The sequence below is a fragment of the Rhinopithecus roxellana genome, chromosome 19, assembly GCF_007565055.1.
Source record: "Rhinopithecus roxellana isolate Shanxi Qingling chromosome 19, ASM756505v1, whole genome shotgun sequence".
NCBI lineage: Eukaryota > Metazoa > Chordata > Mammalia > Primates > Cercopithecidae > Rhinopithecus > Rhinopithecus roxellana.
In genome coordinates, this window is record NC_044567.1 from 23,130,901 (window position 1) to 23,153,756 (window position 22,856).

General features: G+C 38.0%; 1 protein-coding gene across 9 annotated transcripts in view; it reads left to right on the forward strand.

Moving 5' to 3' along the window:
- BCAS3 (BCAS3 microtubule associated cell migration factor) overlaps positions 1-22,856 on the forward strand; it is a 733,207-nt gene that overhangs the window by 369,863 nt on the left and 340,488 nt on the right. For all 9 annotated transcript variants that reach the window (XM_030922807.1, XM_030922806.1, XM_030922804.1 and 6 more), the window contains 2 exons: positions 23-188; positions 2,604-2,704. In XM_030922807.1, coding sequence (XP_030778667.1) covers positions 23-188; positions 2,604-2,704 — 267 coding nt within the window. The remainder of the gene's footprint in view (positions 1-22; positions 189-2,603; positions 2,705-22,856) is intronic.

Sequence of the window (22,856 nt, forward strand, 5' to 3'; positions counted from 1 at the left end):
GGTTCTGTTTCTCTGTTTGTAGATCAGTCCAAACAAGTTGTAGTTGAGTCCTTGTACATTATCAGTTGCTATGGCACCTTAGTGGAGCACATGATGGAGCCGCGGCCCCTCAGCACTGCCCCCAAGATTAGTGACGACACGCCACTGGAAATGATGACATCACCTCGAGCCAGCTGGACTCTGGTTAGGTAGTACCTCCTTTCTTTTTTCCTTTTTAACAGCTTCATTAGGTATAGAAGATTAAAAGTGTATAATTTGGTAAGTTTTACATGCATACAGCTACAAAATCATCACCACAATTAACATGGTAAACATATTCATCACTCCCAAATGTTTCTTTATGACCCTTTGGAATCTCTCCTTCTTTCACCCCTCTTTGTCTCTACAGATTAGTTTACAGTTTCTAGGATTTTTTTTTTTTTTTTTGGAGACAGTCTCGCTGTGTCACCCAGGCTGGAGTGCAGTGGCTCAATCTCAGCTCAAGCGGTTCTCCTGCCTCAGCCTCTCGAGTAGCTGGGACTACAGGGGCATGCTTACACGCCCAGCTAATTTTTTTGTATTTTTAGTAGAGATGGGGTTTCATCATGTTGACCAGGATGGTCTCGATCTCCTGACCTTGTGATCCGCCCACCTCAGCCTCCCAAAGTGCTGGGATTACAGGTGTGAGCAACCATGCTGGCCCGATTTCTAGAATTTTATATAAATGGAATTATACACTATGTAATTTTTTAAATCTCACTTTTATCTAGCAAAACAAACAATACTTCATTACCTTTTTTTTTTTTTTTTTTTGGAGGCAGAGTCTCGCTCTGTTGCCCAGGCTGGAGGGCAGTGGCACGATCTCAGCTCACTGCAGCCTGCACCTCCCATGTTCCCATGTTCAAGCAATTCTCCTGCCTCAGCCTCCTGAGTAACTGGGACCACAGGCGACCGCCATCCCATCCAGCTAATTTTTGGTTGAGATGGGGTTTCACCATGTTGGCAAGGTTGGTCTCATACTCTTGATCTCAGGTGATCCACCCACCTTGGCCTCCCAAAGTGCTGGGATTATAGGCATGAGTGCCTGGCCCTTCATTACTTTTTCATTTGACATAATTTACATACAATAAAATTAACCCATTAAAAGTGACTTTTTACAAAGTTGTGCAGTTATCACTGCAATCAGTTCTCATCACCTTAAAAAGAAACCTCATACTCATTAGCAGTCACTTCTTATTTTTCTCCAACCCTTCAGACCTAGGCAGCAGCCAGTTTACTTTCTTTCTCTTTGGATTTTGCTACTCTGATCGTTTCACGTAAGTGGGATCATACAATATGTGACCTTTTGTGTCTGACTTCTTTCACTTAGTGTATTTTCAGGATCTATCCATGTAGTAGCATATGTCAGAACTTCACTCCTTTTTATGGCTACGTAATACTCCATTATATGGTTATACTGCATTTTGTTTATCCATTTATTAGTTGATGGATATTTCTACTTTTTAAGCTGTTATTAAATAATGTTGCTGTGAACATTCATGTACAGATTTTTGTGTGGATATATTTTTTTAATTGTCTTCCATATGTAACTTGGAGAATACCTCTGTTTGAACTTATTTCTCCTTGCACTTCTGTGTTAAATTTTCTTGGACTTATGCCTCCTCTATTTGCAATCTCATGTTCACTGAAAATAGAGAGTAACATTGAGATAGCCATTAAGGGGAGTAGAAACTAACATAGATAGATTCAAAGGTTTCTCTGAAAGTAATTCTCCAAGATACAGTGGTTAAACCTTGTAGGAATGTTTATTAAGAATCAGAGTCCATCTCAAACGTGCATAATGATTAGAATCTTTATAAGCTATAACCAAAAGGAAAAAAACCTGGAATAAAACCTCTTTAATATAGTTCATTGTCCAGGAGAGAAAAAATTGCTCCTGACATGTATGGAAGGAAACAGACAAAAATGGATATGAAAATGATCCCTGTCCTTTTGACATTTTAAAATATTCTTCTATTGATTTTTGGAGGCTCCAGCGTTCTTTACTACTGCTTAACTATGCTGGCTTGATCTGATCAATATCTAATTTATCAAGCTTATTTAGGAGTGGGCAGATCTAATTAAAATTACTACACTATCATTGTGGAAATAGTAACTTATTTCAGAACTTAGATACTAATTTGATCTATAATAAGTCATCCATTTACACAGCTGTGTTTTATTAACCATTTTTACCTACTTCATTTTATTTTAAAGTATACAGATATTTTAAGAATAGAGAGGTCAGAAATTACATAAATTAGAACTAGTTAGTTGTAACATTTGAATTTTACACCTGTTTAATCTTCTGAATGTCTGGCCTATCCTGTTGGGGGGGGTCTTCTGCTGTTAAGCTTATATTGACTGCATGTTATTTGTATGAAAGACTGCCACCTTTTTGTTTTTCTAAGCAGATGGCCTTGTGTTTCAGGTTTCAGCACATTCATTTTAATGATTACAAGTTCATTTTAATGATCACAAAAATAGTGTGAGTTTAAGTCAGTGTTCATCAGTGATGACAGTCATGGTGATTTACATCCCATCTATTAAGCTTAAATATTAATATTCTTCTGCTGTTTCCTTAGAACCCCTCAATGGAATGAATTGCAGCCACCATTTAATGCAAACCATCCTCTGCTCCTCGCTGCAGATGCAGTACAGTATTATCAATTCCTGCTTGCTGGCCGTAAGTAGTTCAGATTTTTTTTTTTTCCTTTCGTATGGTCTATTCAGATTTCATCTTAAAATGCTAGCTTTTAAAGCAAACATTACCATTGGTCCATAGGCCATAGGCCTTAAAGAATCAGTCTGAGGCAAATGAGATATTTAATACGAATATAAACCGCAAGCCTTAGTATACATTATGTCTCTGACTGCTTATATTCTGTACCTATGAAATATATTCCTGTAATAAAAGTTAAGTTGATAGGGAATATCTGGAGGGCTCAAAAATTCAAACAAACACAAAAACAACTACCTGAAAATACTAGGATGTAATAAACAGTTTCATAAAGCTTGGAATCTGTTTCTAACATGAAAAAAAAAAAAAAAAACCCAAACCTAGTACAGTTAAAAGTGCAACTGTGAAAACTATGCCAGCAGGCTTTTCTTTTGGTAGAATTTTACTTGCAATAATGAGGTAAAGATTTCAACTATATTTGTTTGTTTGTTTACTTTTATGTTTAAACATTAGCATTTGTAGAGGCTGAACCAAGTTCATTGACCTAGATACAGCCTTTTAATATGGGAGGCATTTAAAGGCAATTTAGTATTTATTATCCAGTTTGTGTTTATAGAATTAAAAATTTTTTACAATTATGATTCAGTTTTGTAGATATAGATGGAATTCTTAATTTGATGGCTCTGAGTAGTGCATGTTTTAAAGAAAATTCTTAAAACAACATTGACATGTTTTTAATGAAACTTTGTTGTATTTAACACATTATCCTGCCCGGTATATTAGAAAGCATGAATTAAAATGGTTGTTGAATGATTTTATTTTATCTTTATAATGTGTTATATATTATACTGGAAACAGAAATATTTTATAGACTTTGCTCTCAAGTTATGAGACTCCATAACTGTAATCAATAGTTGGCAGTCTTGCTCTCTCATATAATTGTTGAACTCTCTGCTTTTTCTAGTGTATTTTTATTGAGTGCTTACTATGTGTGAGGCAGTTGTAATTTAAAGGTGAATAGTATATTGCTTCTCTCCTCAATGCATTCCCTAATTCAGGAGACAGACATTTAATAAAAAAGTAAAATAAAATGGGGTAGGTGTATCAGTGGAGGGTTATAAATTGAACTGTGAGAGCAGTGACGTGTGTTGCCTACAGCATCACAGACGGGTGATATTTAAGTGGTTTTCAGATTGATTCAAGAAGCAGTGCATACAGAAGTTGTTAGTTTCTAGATTTTTTAAGCATCTGTTTAACTATTATATGAACTGGAAAAATACGTGACATGAATATGATATGAAGTAAGAATCATGAGTACATTTTCCATTACCTCTCAAGGAGCAAAACTAACTAATCGTTGAATTAAGCATAGTTGACTCTTTCAGAGTTACTATTGTGTTTTGTGTTGTTATTTTGATGCCTATTAAGTCTGTTTAACAGACATGCAATAACAAGTCTGAAATATTTACAAAACATATAGGGAAAAGATATAGCTATATCTATCTCTTAATTGTTTTTTGTTTCAGTGATTGACCTTATTGACATTACACTCTGCTTGATTTTAGCTGCCCTAAACACCTTTGTCTAATTCTTGGAACAACAAAAATCCTCAGTTGCATAATTTAAAAACCACCACTGTTGGCAGTAGTAAACCATCACATGTTTTCAAGCATAGGAATGACACCATCAAAATTGTATTTTAGAAAGATTATTCTGGGCTGGGCACAGTGGCTCACGTCTGTAATTTCAGCACTCTGAGAGGCTGAAGCGGGCGGATCCCTTGAGGTCAGGAGTTCGAGACCAGCCTGGCCATCATGGTGAAACCCCTTTTCTACTAAAAATACAAAAAAATTAGCCAGATGTGGTGGTGCATGCCTGTAATCCCAGCTACCTGGGAGGCTGAGGCAGGAGAATGACTTGAACCTGGGAGGCAGAGGTTGCAGTGAGCCGAGATCACGCCATTGCACTCCAGCCTGGGCAACTGAGCAAGACTCCATCTCAAAAAAAAAAAAAAAAAAAAAAAAGATCATTCTGGCAGCATTGCAGCGGGAAATTCAGAGGAAGGGAGTGGAGGCTAGGTGATCCTAGAGCAAGATGAGACATTAAATTAATGCTGTATTAAAGAGAAGACAGGACAGACCTGTGAGATGTTTAGGAGTTGGCATAGAAAGGAATTAGAGGCTGGGCATGGTGGCTCACGCCTGTAATCCTAGCACTTTGGGAGGCCAAGGCAGGCAGATCACCTGAGCTCAGGAGTTCAAGACCAGCCTGGGCAACATGGTGAAACCCCGTCTCTCTACTAAAACACACAAAAAAGTCACCCAGGCGTGGTGGCATGCACCGGTAGTCCCAGCTACTCAGGAGGCTGAGGCAGGAGAATTGCTTGAACCTGGGAGGTGAAGGTTGGAGTGAGCTGAGATAGTGTCACTGCACTCCAGCCTGGGCGACAAAGTGAAACTCTGTCTCAAAAAAGAGAGAGACAGTTTGAAACTAAGTAGTTACTAATAATTCTGTGGTTTCTAATATGGAATACAGCAGGTCCTTGAATAATGTCATTTTGTTTAACATCAATTCTTTATAAGACTGATGAGAAAACATAATCGCTCCCTGCCAGGGGCCATTGCCTGTGTGGAGTTTTCATGTTCTCCCCATGTCTGCATGGGTTTTCAGTGGGTACACAGGTGTTCTCGCTGATACTAAAGGTATGCATGTTAGGTTAATTGGCATGGCTAAATTGTGTCCCAGACTGAGTAAATACGGACCTGTGTATGAGAGAGTGCCCTACAATCGAATGGTGTCCTGTCTAGGGTTGGGTCCTGCCTTACACCCTGAGCTGCCACGATACAGACTCTGTCCACCCACAACTCTGAATGAGTGAATACGAATTATTGTAAAATAAAATTTCTTAAAATAATATGGTAAATCACACAAATGTACAACAATAAATGATGCTATGTGAAAGTGCTTAGCAAGCCCAGCATATTGGTTACTTTTTGTTTTTTGACTTCGTGGTAGTAGAAGGTGCCCATTCAAATTTTCGCTTTGCAAAACATTTATTCCTTGATTTAACTCACCAGCACTTCAAGCTCCACTACTCAGTGATTCACTAGAAAATGAGTAAATAATTTTATTACTTGTCATTAATCTTTCTTAAATGTATATGTAGCTCACATTTATTTTGATGTTTAATATTAAAGCATTTGGGGTCTTTATTCAGAAGTTTACTGATGTTTTTGACCAGAAAAAAAAAGTATACCTTAAGAGGCCGGAGCACGGTGGCTCACGCTTGTAATCCTGGCACTTTGGGAGGCCGAGACGAGCAGATCACAAGGTCAGGAGATCAAGACCATCCTGGCTAACACGGTGAAACCCCGTCTCTACTAAAAATACAAAAAATTAGCCGGGCATGGTGGCGGGCGCCTGTAGTCCCAGCTACTCGGGAGGCTGAGGCAGGAGCATGGCGTGAACCCGGGAGGCAGAGCTTGCAGTGAGCCGAGATTGCGCCACTGCACTCCAGCCTGGGTGACAGAGCAAGACTGTCTCAAATATATATATAAGAACTTAACTCTTGTTTATATTAATTAGTCAGTGGTAAAATTGGTTTTGTAATACATCATTTTGCTTAAAGTCACAGTTTCCATGAACTTACTAATGATGTTAAATGAGGACTTATTGTTTAATGCATTTCATTTTAGACCTTTTGAGTTCCAGATGGACTAATATTGGGATAAAGATGAAAAGACCTGGGTTCTAGTTCTAAGTCCAGCAATAACTTGATAAATGTAGATATCAATTATTATACTGGCTCTTATAGAGGCATTATGATGATCAATGAAGTGATGCTGAAGTCCTTTTTTTTTTTTTTTTTTTTGAGATGGAGTCTTGTTCTGTCACCAGGCTGGAGTGCAGTGGCATGATCTCAGCTCAATGCAGCCTCCGCCCTGCCAGGTTCAAGCGATTCCCCTGCCTCAGCCTCCCAAGTGGCTAGGATTACAGGCACGCGCCACCATGCCCGACTAATTTTTTTGTATTTTAGTAGAGATGGGGTTTCACCATGTTGGCCAAGATGGTCTTGATCTCCTGACCTTGTGATCCACTCGCCTCGGCCTCCCAAAGTGCTGGGATTACAGGTGTGAGCCACTGTACCCAGCATAAAGTCCTTTTTAAAACTGTAAAATAGTTTATACATTTAAGCATTATTATAACCTTTTGTTTCTTATCTCAGAAGAATATATTTTCAAATGATAGACTTCTGGGACTTTTGGTATAATTTAAAATCCTTTTTTGTAGTCAGCATTTACAGTGGAATACCTGGCCTGGGCATGGTGGCTCATGCTTGTAATCCCAGTACTTTGGGAGGCCAAGGTGGGAGGATTGTTTGAGACCAGAAGTTCAAGACCATGCTGGGAAACAGAGAGAGACTCTGTCTCTACAAAAAAATTTTAAAAATTAACTGAGCATGGTGATACGCACCTGTAGTCCCAGTTACTCAGCAGGCTGAGGTAGGAGGATTGCTTGAGCCCAGGAATTTGAGGTTACAGTGGGCTGTGATTACACCACAGCACACTAGCCTGAGTGACAGAGCAAGATTCTGTCTCTTAAGAAAAAAAAAAGACCAGGCTCAGTGGCTCACGCCTGTAATCCCAGCACTTTGGGAGGCCGAGGCGGGAGGATTGCTTGAGGCCAGGAATTTGAGACCATCCTGGCCAACATGAGGAAGCCCCATCTCTACTAAAAATACAAAAATTAGCCAGGTGTAGTGGCACGCACCTGTAATTCCAGCTACTCGGAAGGCTGAGGCAGGAGAATCACTTGAACCCGGGAGATGGAGGTTGCAGTGAGCCAAGATGACACTACTGCACTCCTACCTGGGCAACAGAGTGAGTGAGACTTCATCTCAAAAAAAAAAAAAAAAAAAAAAAAAAAAAAAAAATATATATATATATATATATAAAGCAATGCTGGCGCCAGTTTCAAGAGAATGCCCACCCATCTGTTGCACCCTTTCTGCAAGTTAGAGCCATTAAAGCGGACTTTATTACTCTCGCTTTCTCCCAGATTTCCCTTACTGAAGCCATTTGGAAGGATATTATACCTTTTAAAACACAAGTATATTATACCTGGTGCCAGAAAGTTTTTTGTTTTCCTTAACTATATTGGAAATTACCTCTTATTTCCCAACTTGAAGACTTTAATAAATGTTATTCTCAAAGAATTTTCAAATATAGTCATTCCTTGGTGTCATGGCAAATTGGTTCCAAAACCTCCCTCAGATAACAAAATCCACAGATGCTCAAGTCCCTGATGCTGGTATTATTATTTGCATGTGACCCACGCACATCCCCCTGTATGCTTCAAGTCATCTTTAGATTACTAATACCCAGTACAATATAAATGCTATATAAATAGTTGTTACACTGTATTGTTTGGGAATCATGACAAGAAAAAAGTCTAGACATGTTCAGTACAGACACAACCATCCTTTTTTTTTTTCACAGAATAGTTTCGACCTGTTGTTGGTTGAACCCATAGATGCGGAACCAAGGATACGGAAGGCTGACTGTATAACTTGTTAGTAAACGCTAATACAAACTTCACACATGTTGCAAGCTTTTTTTTTTTTTTTTTTTTTTTTGTATTTGGATCTGTGAATCAAGTGAAGCAGACTTGTACAAACTCTGGAAATTATAATAATAGTAGACAAAGAATGATGTAAATGGAAATGGGAAAGAGACTTTGTCTCAGTGAGAAGAGAGTAGGAGAGCAGGATGTTTAGCAAGGAATCTCCACTCCCCTTCCAGCCCGGTAATCATAATAAATCCACTGCTGGTTAATAAACAAAGTTCTGTATATGTGGCAAAAAGGGTGGCTTGTGGTGGAAGGAAAGGGGAACCAGCCCCAAACACTAAACACTTCTTATGTAACTTTAATATAAAGTAGGTAAAAACTCCAAATTCTGTATTCTTAAATTATAGTAACATTTCCTACCTCTATAAATTGAATGGAATGACCAAAATTAATGAATTTTTATTTTTATTGAAGAATTTTGCTGTATCACAAATTAATACCCCAAATTGAGGAATTTTGATGTATTGTAAATTAGGTCATACTAGAGTGCTCCATACAGAGGTCACTGTAAAGGCACAGATGACTTCTCTGTTATTAGGTGGAACCATATGAAATTGGCATTTTTAATAAGTTTTTTAAAAGGCTGATATTTCTGCAGTTTCATAGATTAATTTATATATGCCAACTAAATATATAGATGGTAATCTAATCTTTCTGTTTAACTCAGTAAAGGTAAAAGTCAATTTATAATCCAAAAGATGTTTTGCCTTGATTGAATAAATTTTGGGAATAGTTTATAAAAGGATGACAGCAGAGGACATTAGTGATTTTTGTGTTAGCACTGCATTTACTTCCTTTAAAATAAAAATTACATGCTATATTGCCTTCGAACACAGGCATTATATTTCAGTGTGTTCCTTTGCCAAAAACAAAGATAAACCATAGAACATATCAGTAAATACCACCCAGCTTTGAATATGATCCCAAAATAGACAATAACTTTTTCTTCAGTCTGCTGTAGCGTTTCCAATTTGTAAATTAAAAACAGCTTACTGAGTTGCCTTAGGAAAGCCTTGTTTAAGGGAAAAATAATGTTTCCTCCTTTCTTTCAGGTAATTTGGCAGCAACAGTGTTTTTAAGTTGCTGACATTAGCATTGTGGCAGAGTGGGTTTCAGAGTTTGGACTTCTTTCTAAATCAGCCTGTGAGTGTGTGAAAAGTTCCTCTATAAACTTACTGAGTTTTATTTGTAATAGAAATATACATTCATTCAACAGAAATATAGCTTTGATATACAATAGAAAGGTGACTGGGGTCCACAGTACTTCCCTGTGTGTTATTGGGTGTATACTTGGTTCCTTCTAACTTTAAAAGGAATATGAGAAAGATGGAGAGAATATTTTATATGTTTCAATTTGACCTCAAATTTTGGGGAGATTTAGTGTTCTCTTAGTATCATTGACCATTTCTTGAGGTTCCAGTTGAGTAGTAGCTTCCCAACAAGATGGACTAACAGGGGTCAGACTTACTTTCCCACATGGAACAACAATAGAAATCATCTATGAAACAATTGTTTTCAAGTCATCTGAGATTAGGGAATGAAGGGCAGTGATCCCTGAGAGATGGGAAACAAATGAGACAAGCCCTGCACTTGCCTCAGTTTATTGTCTTTGGAGTATCTAGGCTGTGTCACAGTGAGGGAGAAAGCAGGTGAAACCCAGGGGACTCCCTGAGTTGAGGAGACAGAGCTGAGAGTCCAGTCAGACCAAAGAAGAGCGGGTGTCGGCAAATTGCCGTGTGCTCTTATTGTAAATAAAGTTTTATTGGAACACAGCCACCCCATTTCATTTTTATCTTGTCTGTGGCCACTTTTAAGCTATAATCACAGAGTCAAGTAATAGTAACTTGAGACCATATGACCCACAAAGCCCAAAATACTTACTGTTTTCAAACCCTGACCTAGAATTTGTTAGACAGGATATCAGGGAAGATTTTCACAGAGAAAAAATGCTGAAGACTGCAGAGGGTCCTTTTCTAGTATTCAACAGAATACTGGTGCCTGTGAGGAAACTGCAGCCTAGAAAACAACCATCTGAGTATCTTAAAGGGCATGGTGGCCACACAGAGTCAGGACTAGTGACACTAACAGTTACTATGTATTCCATATGTTCAAAAAGTTAAGTAGACCCCTAAATTACTTAGACCTAAATATAAAAATCTTGTAGATGTGAAAACCACAGTAGGAGAAAGCTTCATTGCATAATATTGAAGATTGATTATAAACTGCAAAAAAGTAATCCCAGCACTTTGGAATGCCAAAGTGGAAGGATCACTTGAGGCCAGGAGTTCAATACCAGCCTGGCAATAGAGTGAGACCGAGTCTCTACAGAAAAAATTTGAAAAATTAGCCAAGTGTGGTGGTGCATGCCCTTAATCCCAGCTACTCAGGAGACTAAGGTGGGAACATTGCTTGAGGCCAGGAGGTCAAGACTGCAGTGAACAGTGATTCTGTCACTGCACTCCAGCCTGGACAATAGAGCAAGACCTTTTCTCAAAATAATAATAATAATAATAAAATTAATAAATAAATTGCAGAAGAAAAGATTAGTGAACTCGAAGATAGAGCAAAATAAACACACAAAAAACACAAAATAATTTTAAAAGAGTATCACTGAACTGTGGGAAAAGATATACTAGTAAACACGTTTCTGAAGAAGGGGTGGTGGGACAGAAGAAATAATAGCCAAAATATTTCCAAATTTGATGTAAACCATAAAAATGCAGATAGAAAAAGGTCAGTAAATCCCAAGTACAGGACATCTTAAGAAAGGCATACCAAAGTGTATTATAATCAGTTTGCTCAAAATCATTGACAAAGAGAAAAAAATCTTAAAAGCAGCCAGAGGAAAAGATATGTTACACACCAAGGAGCAAAGATAAGCAGAATTTTTTTTTTTGAGATGGAGTTTCACTCTTGTTGCCCAGGCTGGAGTCCAATGGCATGATCTCTGCTCACTGCAACCTCCGTCTCCTGGGTTCAAGCGATTCTCCTGCCTCAGCCTCCCAAATAGCTGGGACTACAGGCATGCGCCACCACGCCCGGCTAATTTTTTGTATTTTTAGAAAGATGAGGTTTCTCCATGTTGGTCAGGCTGGTCTCAAACTCCCGACCTCAGGTGATCACCTACCTCAGCCTCCCAAAATGTTAGGATTACAGATGTGAGCTACTGCGCCTGGCCAGCAGATATCTTTTAAGTATGGAAAGAAAATAACCATCAACCCAGAATTATATACTGCCTTTGCCTCTTAAATATCTGAAGATGAAGTCAAAATATTAAAAATTTTGGGTACATGAAAGCTCAAAGAAGTTATCAGCTTCATATGAAATGTTAAAGGGAGTCCTTAAAGCAGAAGAAAACTACATCAGCACGAAAGGAATTAAGAGCACTGGGAATGGTGAAAAACATAGGTAAATGGATGAGATATTTTTCTAATTGGTAAAAATATAAATAATTCAAATTCAAAATATAGTTTACTTATTTTAAAATATTGACTGTTCACAGAAACAAAATGGCATATTCTTAATATATATGTGTGTGTACACATGCATGTGTGTATATGTATGTGTGTACACAGTAGCATAAAGGCCAAGGGGTTGAGAAATGGAACTATACTATTGTAAGATTTTTGTAATATATGTGAGTGGTATACTATTACCTGAAGGTAAACTGGGATAAGTTAAAGATGTACATAATGAACTCAAAAGCAACTACTAAAACAACAAAAACAAAATGTTGTATCTAATATGCCAACAAAGGAAATAAAATGGAAACAAGCAAGAGGATGTAATTCTAACCATATCAATACTCATTAGTTATACATGGCCATTCTAGTAAAAAATGAGATTGTCAAATTAGATTTAAAAAGGAAGTTCTAACTATATGCTACTTAAAAGAAACACACTTTAAACGTGGAATTTCTACATTAATATCAGACTGAGTAAGACACTTCACTCAACAGCAGAATACACATTCTTTTCAAGTGTGCAGGGAACATTGACCAATATAGGGAATCTTCTCGGCTCTAAAACAAATCCTAATAAGTTTAAAAGGTTTCAAGTCCTGAGGTGGGCGGATCACGAGGTCAGGAGATCGAGACCATCCTGGCTAACATGGTGAAACCCCGCCTCTACTAAAAATACAAAAATTAGCAGGTCGTGGTGGCAGGTGCCTGTAGTCCCAGCTACTCGGGAGACTGAGGCAGGAGAATGGCATGAACCTGGGAGGCGGAGCTTGCAGTGAGCCAAGAATGTGCCAGTGCACTCCAGCCTGGGCAATAGAGCAAGACTCCGTCTCAATTAAAAAAAAAAAAAAAGGTTTCTAGTCATACAACGTATATTCTCTGACCACAAGGGAGTTAAGTAAGAAATGAATTACAGAAAGATCTTTGGAAAGTGCACAAATATTTGGAAACTAACACACTTTTAAATAATCCATGGTTCACAGAAGAAATCTAAAGGGAATTAAGAAATTATTTTTAACTGAATAGGGACATTGAAATCAGATATATTCATATCTTTGACAACTACTCAGTTTTTTTAAAAAAGTGGATTGAGCTATTAATACTTGGGACATGTTTGATGATCCCCAAGGCAATCATTTTGAGTGAAGAAAAGCCCATCTCTGAAGTTTCCACACTGCATGATTTCAGTTATATAACATTCTCAAAATGACAAAATTATAGAGATAGGTAATAGATTAGTGGTGCCCAGGACTTAGGAATGGGGTGGGAGAGAAGTGGGTGAATATGCCTATATAGAATTATTACAAGGTTGATCTTTGTGGTGATAGGACAGTTCTGTATCTTGATTGTAGTGGAGGTTACACCAATTTACACATGCGATAAAATTAAATAGACCATCACACACATAAAATGAGTATAAAACTATGTATGTAAATTTCATTATATCTGAATAAAGTTTCTGGATTGTGTCAATGGTGATTTTCTGATTTTGCAACTGAGTGAAGGGTACACAGAGCATCACTGTACTATTTTGCAACTTTTTGTGAATCTTTAATCATTTCAAAATAGAAACTTGTTTTCTTTTTAATGGTGACAGGGTCTCACTCTGTCACTCGGAGTGGAGTGCAGTGTCTCAGTCATGGTTCGCTGTGGCCTCCACTCCTGAACTTGAGTGATCCTCCTGCCTCAGCCTCCTGAGTACCTAGGACTACAGGCTCGCACCATCATGCTTGGCTAATTCAAAATAAAAACCTTAAAGAAAAACAGGAAATTTTGTGGGATGGCACTAAATCCATACTCAAGGGAAAAACTATAGAGCTAATGTTTATATTATAAAGGGAAAAGATCTGAAGTCAGTGACCTCAGCTTCCACATTAAGAAACTAGACAAAGTAGAGCAAATTAATGCAAAACAGAAAATATAGGAAAAAGGGAAAAAGATCAGAGTGTGAATCAGTGAAACAGAACACATACAAACAATAGAGAAAACGGCTATGAAACTGTGCTGTACTTTTCTTCTGCTTGGGGCTTACGGGGTTCTTGGATCTGTAGGTTTATAGTTTTCATCAAATTTGGAAATTTTTGTACAATTATGTCTTCAAATATTTTTTCTTTCACTCTCTCTGTCACTTCCCCTTTTTTGGACTCCGGTTTTATTTATGTTGACCACTTGATACTTTCCCAGCTCACTGAATCTTTGTTAAGATTTTCTTATTCTTATTTTCCTCTCTGTTTGGTTGTATGTAGTTTTAAATTCTGTATCTATATTAATTCCTTTTCTTTGTGTTAATTTCATTCAATGTATCTTACATTTCCGATATCATATTTTTTATCTCTTGAAGTTCCATTTGGATCTTCTTTATATCTTTTATTTTCCTCTTCCTTACCTACATGTTTGACCATATGGAATATTATGGACCCATAGATAGCATGACATATTAGAAGGCAGCAGATGAGAAATAAAAGCAAGTGATTAGAAGTAAAAGCAACTAGTACAGAATTTGGTGTCCTGGAAGTCATAAAACAATGCCTTAGAAATAGAAAACAGGATCATGAGTTGAATTAATAACTATAAAAAGTCTTACTGGAACCTGACTTTGAAGTAGTTGTGTTCCTTTAACAAAACCTTAGTTTGTATTATACTAAAGGCAATTAAGTCTGTTGTGAGTTTCTTTCTTTTTTGAGACAGGGTTTCTCTCCCATTGCCCAGGCTGGAGTGCAGTGGCACGCTCTTGGCTCACTACAACCTCTGCCTCCCGAGTCAAGTGTTCCTCCTGCCTCAGCCTCCCAAGTAGCTGGGACTCCAGGTGTGCGCCACCATGCCTGGATAACTTTTTTATTTTTAGTAGAGACAGGGTTTCACCATGTTGGCTAAGCTGGTCTTGAATTCCTGACCTCAAATGATCTGCCCGCCTTGGCCTCCTAAAGTGCTGGGATTTCAGGCGCGAGCCACCACGCCTGGCCTGTGGTGAGTTTCGTTTGAATAGCTGGGCTGTCTATTGATTTATAGGCTTTAAAAAGATATGATTGCTTTACTAATCTCTTGGACTTCACTTACATTTTTTTTTTTTTTTGGCATTTACATACAAAAGAGTAGATAGGACTTAAAAGTAGTATTGAGCTTTAATAGAGGAGTACTCAAATCAGAAGTCAGCCACATGATTAAGGTTAAATTCTAGGGATCTTGATTCCCAACCAAATTCTGTACTGCTGGCTTACAAACCACAACATTGAGACTAGAAAGAGCCAATATTTTTCATTCTAATATAAAGCCATGCATTTGGGTTTAGAATGAAGTTATTTTAAAAGATTTTACTATCCTGTTGTTTCATGAGTTTTGAGTCCAATGCTGATATGTTTTGTGCATGTTGCTGTTATCAACTCCACTCCCTGCTGCCTATAAAAAGGAAAACGATACAAAAAGTGAAAGAAATTATTGGTGTTTTCTACCATGGATATTGTCAGTGCCCTGGAAAAGCAATTAAATATGCAGCAGTTTTCTTATGAGCTGCTCCCTTTCAAATGTCACATTAGATTTAACCTAACATCCTGGATTGCATTGCTGTTGTGGTATGTGTACTGTTCATGGTGGAGGTACTCAACAATATTTCCTTGCATTGTCCATAATAAATATTTGCCCAAGACTGGGTAGGGGTGGAAGGGGAAGAAAGAAATGTTTTTCTCTTGTAGAGGAAACTTGTAATGTAGGACTTATTTAAAGAGTGTTTATAGTCCATTGTTGTCCATAGGGTGTGTCATACTGCTCTATCCAGGTTTGAAAATCTGGGATAGTTAAAATTTCACTTATTTATACTTAAACTTCTCAGTTGACATATCCTTCCATAGAGAAATGATTTCAGTGAAACGGTGTTTTTCTTTAAGAAACTAAACATTTGAGACATTTAGACCCTGAATTTAGCCACATGTATGTTTCATAACTTGGGTAATATGAAATTAACGTTTCTTGTTCAGTGAAAAGATGTCAAGTAGTTAAAGTACCATCAACAATCTGCAAACTTTATAAATGATGGACTTACAGTTTGCATTAGATTTCTCTTTTAGCCTTTGTGTTCGTTGGTTACCTACTTCTCCATGTCTTCACATAGATCTTCAGACCTGTGGAATGGGGTTCATTGAGTTTTTCTGTCATTGCTGGTCTCAACATGTTTCAACATTAAAAGTTCTTTCCGTTACAACCTAATGATCTGTACCCTATTCTGAAGCGAATCTTGGCATTTTCTGTCATTTACTTCAGTATTTACCAGTTGGGAAAAAAAGTGTGCATGTCATACCACCATCCTGTGATAATTCTTTTTTTGGCCAGGGAGAGACAGGGTCTCGCTCTGTTGCTCCCAGGCTGGAGTGCCATGGCATGATCACAGATCACTGCAGCCTCAACCTCCCAGGCTCTGGCGATTCTCCTGATTGAGCCTCCTAAGTAGCTGGGACTACAGGTGTGTGCCACCATACCTGGCTAATTTTTGTATTTTTGTAGAGATGGGGTTTTGCCATGTTTCCTAGACTGGTCTCAAACTCCTAGGCTCAAGGCCAGGGTCAGTCCACCCACCTTGACCTCCCAAAGTGCTGGGACTACAGGCATGAGCCACCACACCCAGCCCTGTCATAATTGTTCTTAATATCAAAGTGAAACAAAAGGAATGTCTCTATACAGGGCTGCTTTTTACTTTTTAATGTTTTTATTTTACAAAATTCTATGTGATAGTGGTATCTCAATGTTCCTTCAGATTGTTATATGACTTGCTATTTTTCAGATACAGTTGAGAGTAAGCATTTTTTCCACTGAAGCTAGTCATATTTTGCCCTGGATTGACAGATTTGACTGGGCTAGGACATTGATTCTGATAGATTAAAGAAAAAGCATCTATTGGTCGTAAAGCCTGTAGGCTGTCAGAATTTTGCTCCTGATGTCATTTATGCTATCTCACCTAAGTTTAAGATTCTTTACATGCAGATACTGATATCCCTGAATGTGCGTGTTGATGATTGGGTAGTGGGGATAGAGGATGCAGGATTTGGATGTGTTTGCCCTTTTCTCCAAAAAATGAGGGGCTAGAATAGAATGGTCTGTCTCTGCTTACCTGTGGTAATGTAATGGGTTGATATTGGCAGGAGCTTGTGGGTTGATGTGGCATCACTTCCATCACTATGGTTAATTGCTAATAAACGACTGGGAATTTAGGAGGAATGCTACAGCTGTCTGCTGTGTTAGTGGTAACAGGAATTCTGATGCCATTTCAGGGTCACTATTTGTATTTGTCTATCAGAGTTAGAATACACTTGTTTCTCTCAGTTTTAGCCTTCTCTATAGAATTTCTGTCAATTGTTTGACTCCATTAAGTGTGCAGAGGAAGTAAAAGCCTGAATGACCAATCCACCAGGGGCTATGGATAGACCCTTTCTTTGTCCACACTCAGAGCACTGCATTAGTCTCATTATCCATTTATAATAAGTGACCTCTGCCCCCTGGGTCATTGAAAAATATTCAGTGTGCTTTTCTGACACATAGGGCACCTTTCTCAGCAGACATATGAAACAATGGGACGTCTGGTAGTCTGGAGAACTGGTATACATAGCAGGTTTTTAAATAAATACACAGCCTTGTGCCAAATTACTCTTCTAATTTTTTTTTCTCTGCTCTTACATGGCTTATAAATGGGCCAAGGGGATCCTAATGTCTGGAAAATAAATGTATTCCTTCTCTCTTTTCTTTCTTATTCTTCTAGTTTAAAAATACTGCTGTGTTTTTCCATTTTATTTTCTAGAAATGATTTGCCTTCATCTCTGATTTTGCATTTCCTGATAGAGAACTATAGAAAGCCTTAGATACAGTGAATGGAGAGAGTCATCGTCTTTCGAAAGTGTTTGCCAAATCTGCTCAGGATGACTCTGAAGGTTATCTGTGACATGCTCAAAACCTGTCTTCTTCTAGCCTCCCTGTTCTGCCCAAACTGGTAGTGACCAGGTTGGAAAAGGATTTGACCCTTCCTTGGTCACTGCAGTCCAGATTTCTTCTGTGGTATAAATGTGAACCACCTGCCAGAAAGTTCTGCGTATCTACTTGTTCTGTCTCCAGCTCCCAGTGTATAGACCGACTTGGGAAGAGATGGAGATAGAATTTGATTAGTGGCCGAAATAAAGATGGAAAGTAAGAAAACTGTCATGTCCAGAGCTTTACATGGTGTCAACTGAAGGACAGCCTTCCACGAGTTGGAGTCTTGACCACCAGTGACGAACTGTGTGGCCTTAGCACAGTGCCCATGTTACATACAGATAGAAGTCAGTAACTTACTTGAAATACATTGGGACAGGAAAAATAAAAGACTGAGAACCACTTAGTTTGCAAGTCATGTGAAGAAACGTTAAGAGGCAAATTAAAATTTTAACTTACACTTTATTTTAATTAAAGTATTTAAAACAAATTTGTAAAGTATAAAAATTCTTTTATAGAGTATTTTTTAAAGTTTAAGATGCAGGGTTTATATTAACAAAGCCCTATTCCCCTTAGAACTTACTGATGTTGTATTTATTGTTATATATACTGGCTTGTTTATTTTATTAAAAATACATGAGCTACACAGAGATTTGAAGAAACTCAGTTTAGTACAATGAATTAGCTGCCACCCTGTCCAGGAGACCCAGGGGTTTTATTTTAACAAAATGGTTTTCCTGTTAGCTGATGTACTACTGCATGCTCTCAGATATTGGGACACAGAGGTGTTATCTCCATAAGAATACCCATTGCATCCATGCACAGATTTTTTTCTCTCCAGTTATGGAAAACCTCATAGTTGTTAGAACTCTCTCCATGACAAGAATTAATATATTAACTGGATTATGGCACTGTTGGACAAATTGCTTACTAAATACATCAAAATTGATTGGACCTTCTTTATTTGAATTGACAAATGACTGCATTAGGAGAAGGAGGGAAATCCATTAATTACAGCTGCTCTTGACCATAGGAAATGTAATCTTATAAATATGGATTTTGCTAAAACAAAAATGTCTTCTTTATGGTAGTGTTGTTTATGTGTATATCTACATCTCTTTGCCATTGATAGAAGGCATGTGCTTACCTACCATCTTTTAAATAATAAAAAATTGATTTCTGTGGTGTTGAAAAGTGTGTTCTGCCCTCTCCTGACTAGATAATAGTTTTTTAAATATTCCAGAAAATATAAGGGAAACCCTGTAGCTCAGCCTTTCTGCTCAGTTTTCAATTGCACCTCTGTTTGTCCATCTTGTACTTCTGTGTTCATTGATTTCCCAGATAACCTTACAGATTTGTGACTGCTCCAGTGTAAGTATATATGACAGGGCCTTTACTTAGGAAACAGGAAATCCAGACACTGATGGTTTTGACATCCTTCACATTGTTACCTTGAGTGAGTCATTGCCTTCTATGCCTCAGGTTTCTCATCTTTATAATTAAGGGTGTGAAAATCTTTTTCAACTTTCAGATTTGGGGAGATCCCTGCCGTAGAATCTCATAACTTGTCCAGAAACTCATGAAAATTCACACCCAAGACATGTTAAAACAGAAGGAAACAAGCAGATAGGATACCCGAAGTCAAGGTCTTTGTCTTGTTACTTTTTTTTTTTTCACATTTTATGTAGCGACAGGATTTTCTAATAGTTTGCAAATAATTCCTGATTATAAAATAGTAGAAACAAAGCAGGCTGTGCTGTTCTTTATGTGTGTTTTATAAACATTTTTAAGCGATCTTTTTGAATTATTCCTTATTTCTAGGAATACCTAGAAATCCCTTCTTTCTCCAAATTAATGTATATATAATTTTAGTTTTTCTATATGCTTTAATACTTTGTTTTAAATTACAGTCTTGTGTCTTTAGCATAGCTACTTTTTTTTATATTGAAGCCTCTTTCAGCTGCTGATTATGAAGCTAACATATTTAATATTGTTTTTGTTTCTAGAGTTCTGACTGTTCCATTTATCAAAAGTTTTAATTTTGCTTTGATAGTGTATAAGCTCTTATCATTACTGAGTTTCTCTTTCTTTGGAAAAATTTTTCTCTCTTGATTTTTCTTACTGAAGGTAACCAACCCAGTAACTGAGGCATAAGGGAGGTGGGTGAGTGCCACAGATTGTCTCTCTGCAGCTTCAGTCTCTTCTTCCCCTTATTGTCGTCATAGGACAGGAGACTTTTGGCCATGTGAGTCTGTGGAACTTGGCAGAGAGACCAGAAGCACTGTATTGCCTTCATTGCCTTTATACCATCAGTTTCTTGTCTTTTATACTATGCTTTCTTCGTATTTTATGACTTCGTGAAGAACATCTGTAACCACCCTATATGATGTGAAATTTGGTCAAAGCTGAGATTTGGGGGATTTTTTGAGGATTGTGTTTTTTTCTTTTCTTGGTCACTTGGCTGACTTCTGTGCTCTTTTCTAGATGCTAGCACATCATCTATGGTTGCATCATGTACACCTTTAAATATGAAACCAACAAACCAGTATTTTCTGAGATGAAATATTTTAATCAGAGGTATTATGGTGTATGTAAAGTAGCACTTTGATTGTTTCTCTCACTACGTGTGAAGCTTCCTTCAATGTCTGTAACCTCCGTTGTGACTTCTGCTTAAAGTAATTTTCCCCCATTGTTTGATCACAGTATAGGTATCTCTGATCAGGATACATAGATGTTTATTATGATTATAGAAAAGATTATATTAAGTTAAGCAGACATTAAATAGACAGACAACAGACTCTCAATCAATGATATAATTGATGTTTGGGGATAAAAATCTCTTACATGTTTTATATTGTAAATATAATTTAAAATAATGAACTTAGTAGGTAATGAAGTGATAAACTGAGGTGAGGTGGTTTTGCTTAAGGTGAAGAATGTGATCTTTAGAGTCTGCAGTCCTGAATTTGAACTCTATCTCTGCTACTTGCTTGCTCTCTGGACAACTTTAGGCAGATAACCTCCCCAAACATTTTTCTCCCCGTCTTTTTTTTTTTTTGAGGCAGAGTCTCACTCTGTTGCCCAGGCTAGAGTGCAGTGGCACGATCTCGGCTCATTGCAAGCTCCGCCTCCCGGGTTCACACCATTCTCCTGCCTCAGCTTCCTGAGTACCTGGGACTACAGGCGTGAGCCACCACGCCCAGCTAATTTTTTGTATTTTTAGTAGAGATGGAGTTTCACCGTGTTAGTCGGGATGGTCTCAATCTCCTGACCTCGTGATCCGCCCGTCCCGGCCTCCCAAAGTGCTGGGATTACAGGCGTGAGCCACCGCGCCCAGCCTCTCCCTGTCTTTAAAATGGGTATTAATAATACCTACCTTACAGGATCATTGTTAGATAATATGAGATAATTGATCCAAAAAACCTTACCCAATAGCTTGGATAGAAGAAAGAAACTCACTAATGATAGCTGGTGGTTGTAACTAGTTGTGTGAGAATGAATATCCTTCTTCTCCCATGAGGTCTTTCTTGCTTCTCGTGATTCCACCTACTTTATGACAGATACCTCCAGGTGGCACAGGTGAACATACTTTGTTGTAAAGAGAAAGCATTTGTATTATATCTCCTCTGATCTTCAGTGGTCAGCTGGACAAGTATAGCTCTGATATTGGGTGCATTTTCGAAGCTATAGAAAGAAATGTTACTGGCTGGGCATGGTGGCTCATGCCAGTAATCCCAGCACTTTGGGAGGCCGAGGTGGGCAGATCACTTGAGTCCAGGACTTCTAGACCAGCCTGGCCAACATGGTGAAACCCCGTCTCTACTAAAAACACAAAAATTAGCCGGGTGTGGTGGTGCACACTTGCAGTCCCAGCTACTTGAGAAGGCTGAGGCAGGAGAATCTCTTGAACCTGGGAGGTGGAGGTTGTTGTGAGCCGAGATCATGCCACTACACTCCAGCCTGGGTGACAGAGCAAGACTCTATCTCAAAAAAAAAAAAAGATTAAAAATTAAAAAAAAGAAATCTTATTCAGCGGTTCTAATTTATTAATGCAAATTGAAGTTTTCTATTAGACCTATTTTCTTTGAGCATCTTCCTTCCCTTAGTAATTTATAGAGAGTGAGATTTTTCTTGGCATCCTGTATATCTTGAAAGGCTGTACTCTGGAAGTTCCTTTTGACAGTTGTGTTAAGACCCTGACACTTTTCCCTAAAAGGATTAGACTCTTAACATTAAAACTTCTGAAATGCTGGCAAAATATTTGATTTTCTGAGATTATCATTGCAATCAGTGCTCACTATTGCAGTGATTGAGGAGGATAAGAGTGACTTTTATTTTTTATTCCACATTCTTTGAAGTTTACAATTAGCATATGTTCATGTAATATTAGTAGTCCATTTTCCAAAAAAAAAAAAAAATTTAGGAAGGAAGGAAAAAATGGGAAAGAGAGAAAGTGAAAATGAAAGAAAGAAGGGAATGAGGAAGGAAGAAAATGCAGGGGAAAAGGACTACCTCGCTTTGTTATACAAGATGGAAATAAAATGGTATACAGTAATGAAAGTAAACCAGACCTAAATTTTTTTTATTTTTATTTATTTTTTCTTTTTTGAGACAAAGTCTTGCTCTGTTGCCCACGCTGGAGTGCAGTGGCGCAATGTCGGCTCACTGCAAGCTCTGCCTCCCAGGTTCACGCCGTTCTCCTGCCTCAGCCTCCTGACTAACTGGGACTACAGATGCCCGCCACCATGCCTGGCTAATTTTTTTTTGTTGTTGTTTTTAGTAGAGATGGGGTTTCACCGTGTTAGCCAGGATGGTCTCAATCTCCTGACTTAGTGATCCGCCTGCCTTGGCCTCCCAAAGTGCTGGGATTACAGACGTGAACCACCACACCTGGCCACCAGACCTGAATGTATTAACATGGATGACACATATAGTGTTATGTGAAAAAATAAAACCTGTTCTAGAAAAGTTTACTATGATTTTTTAAATTGTCACTCACTGAATGATCCTGAATGCTTCATGTGTTCCATACCCTAGCCAAGAAGAGTCAAGATGACTATCAGTCTGCAGGTCAAGAAATGGTTGTTCAATCTTTTGAAACATTCGTAAAATAGTTTTTA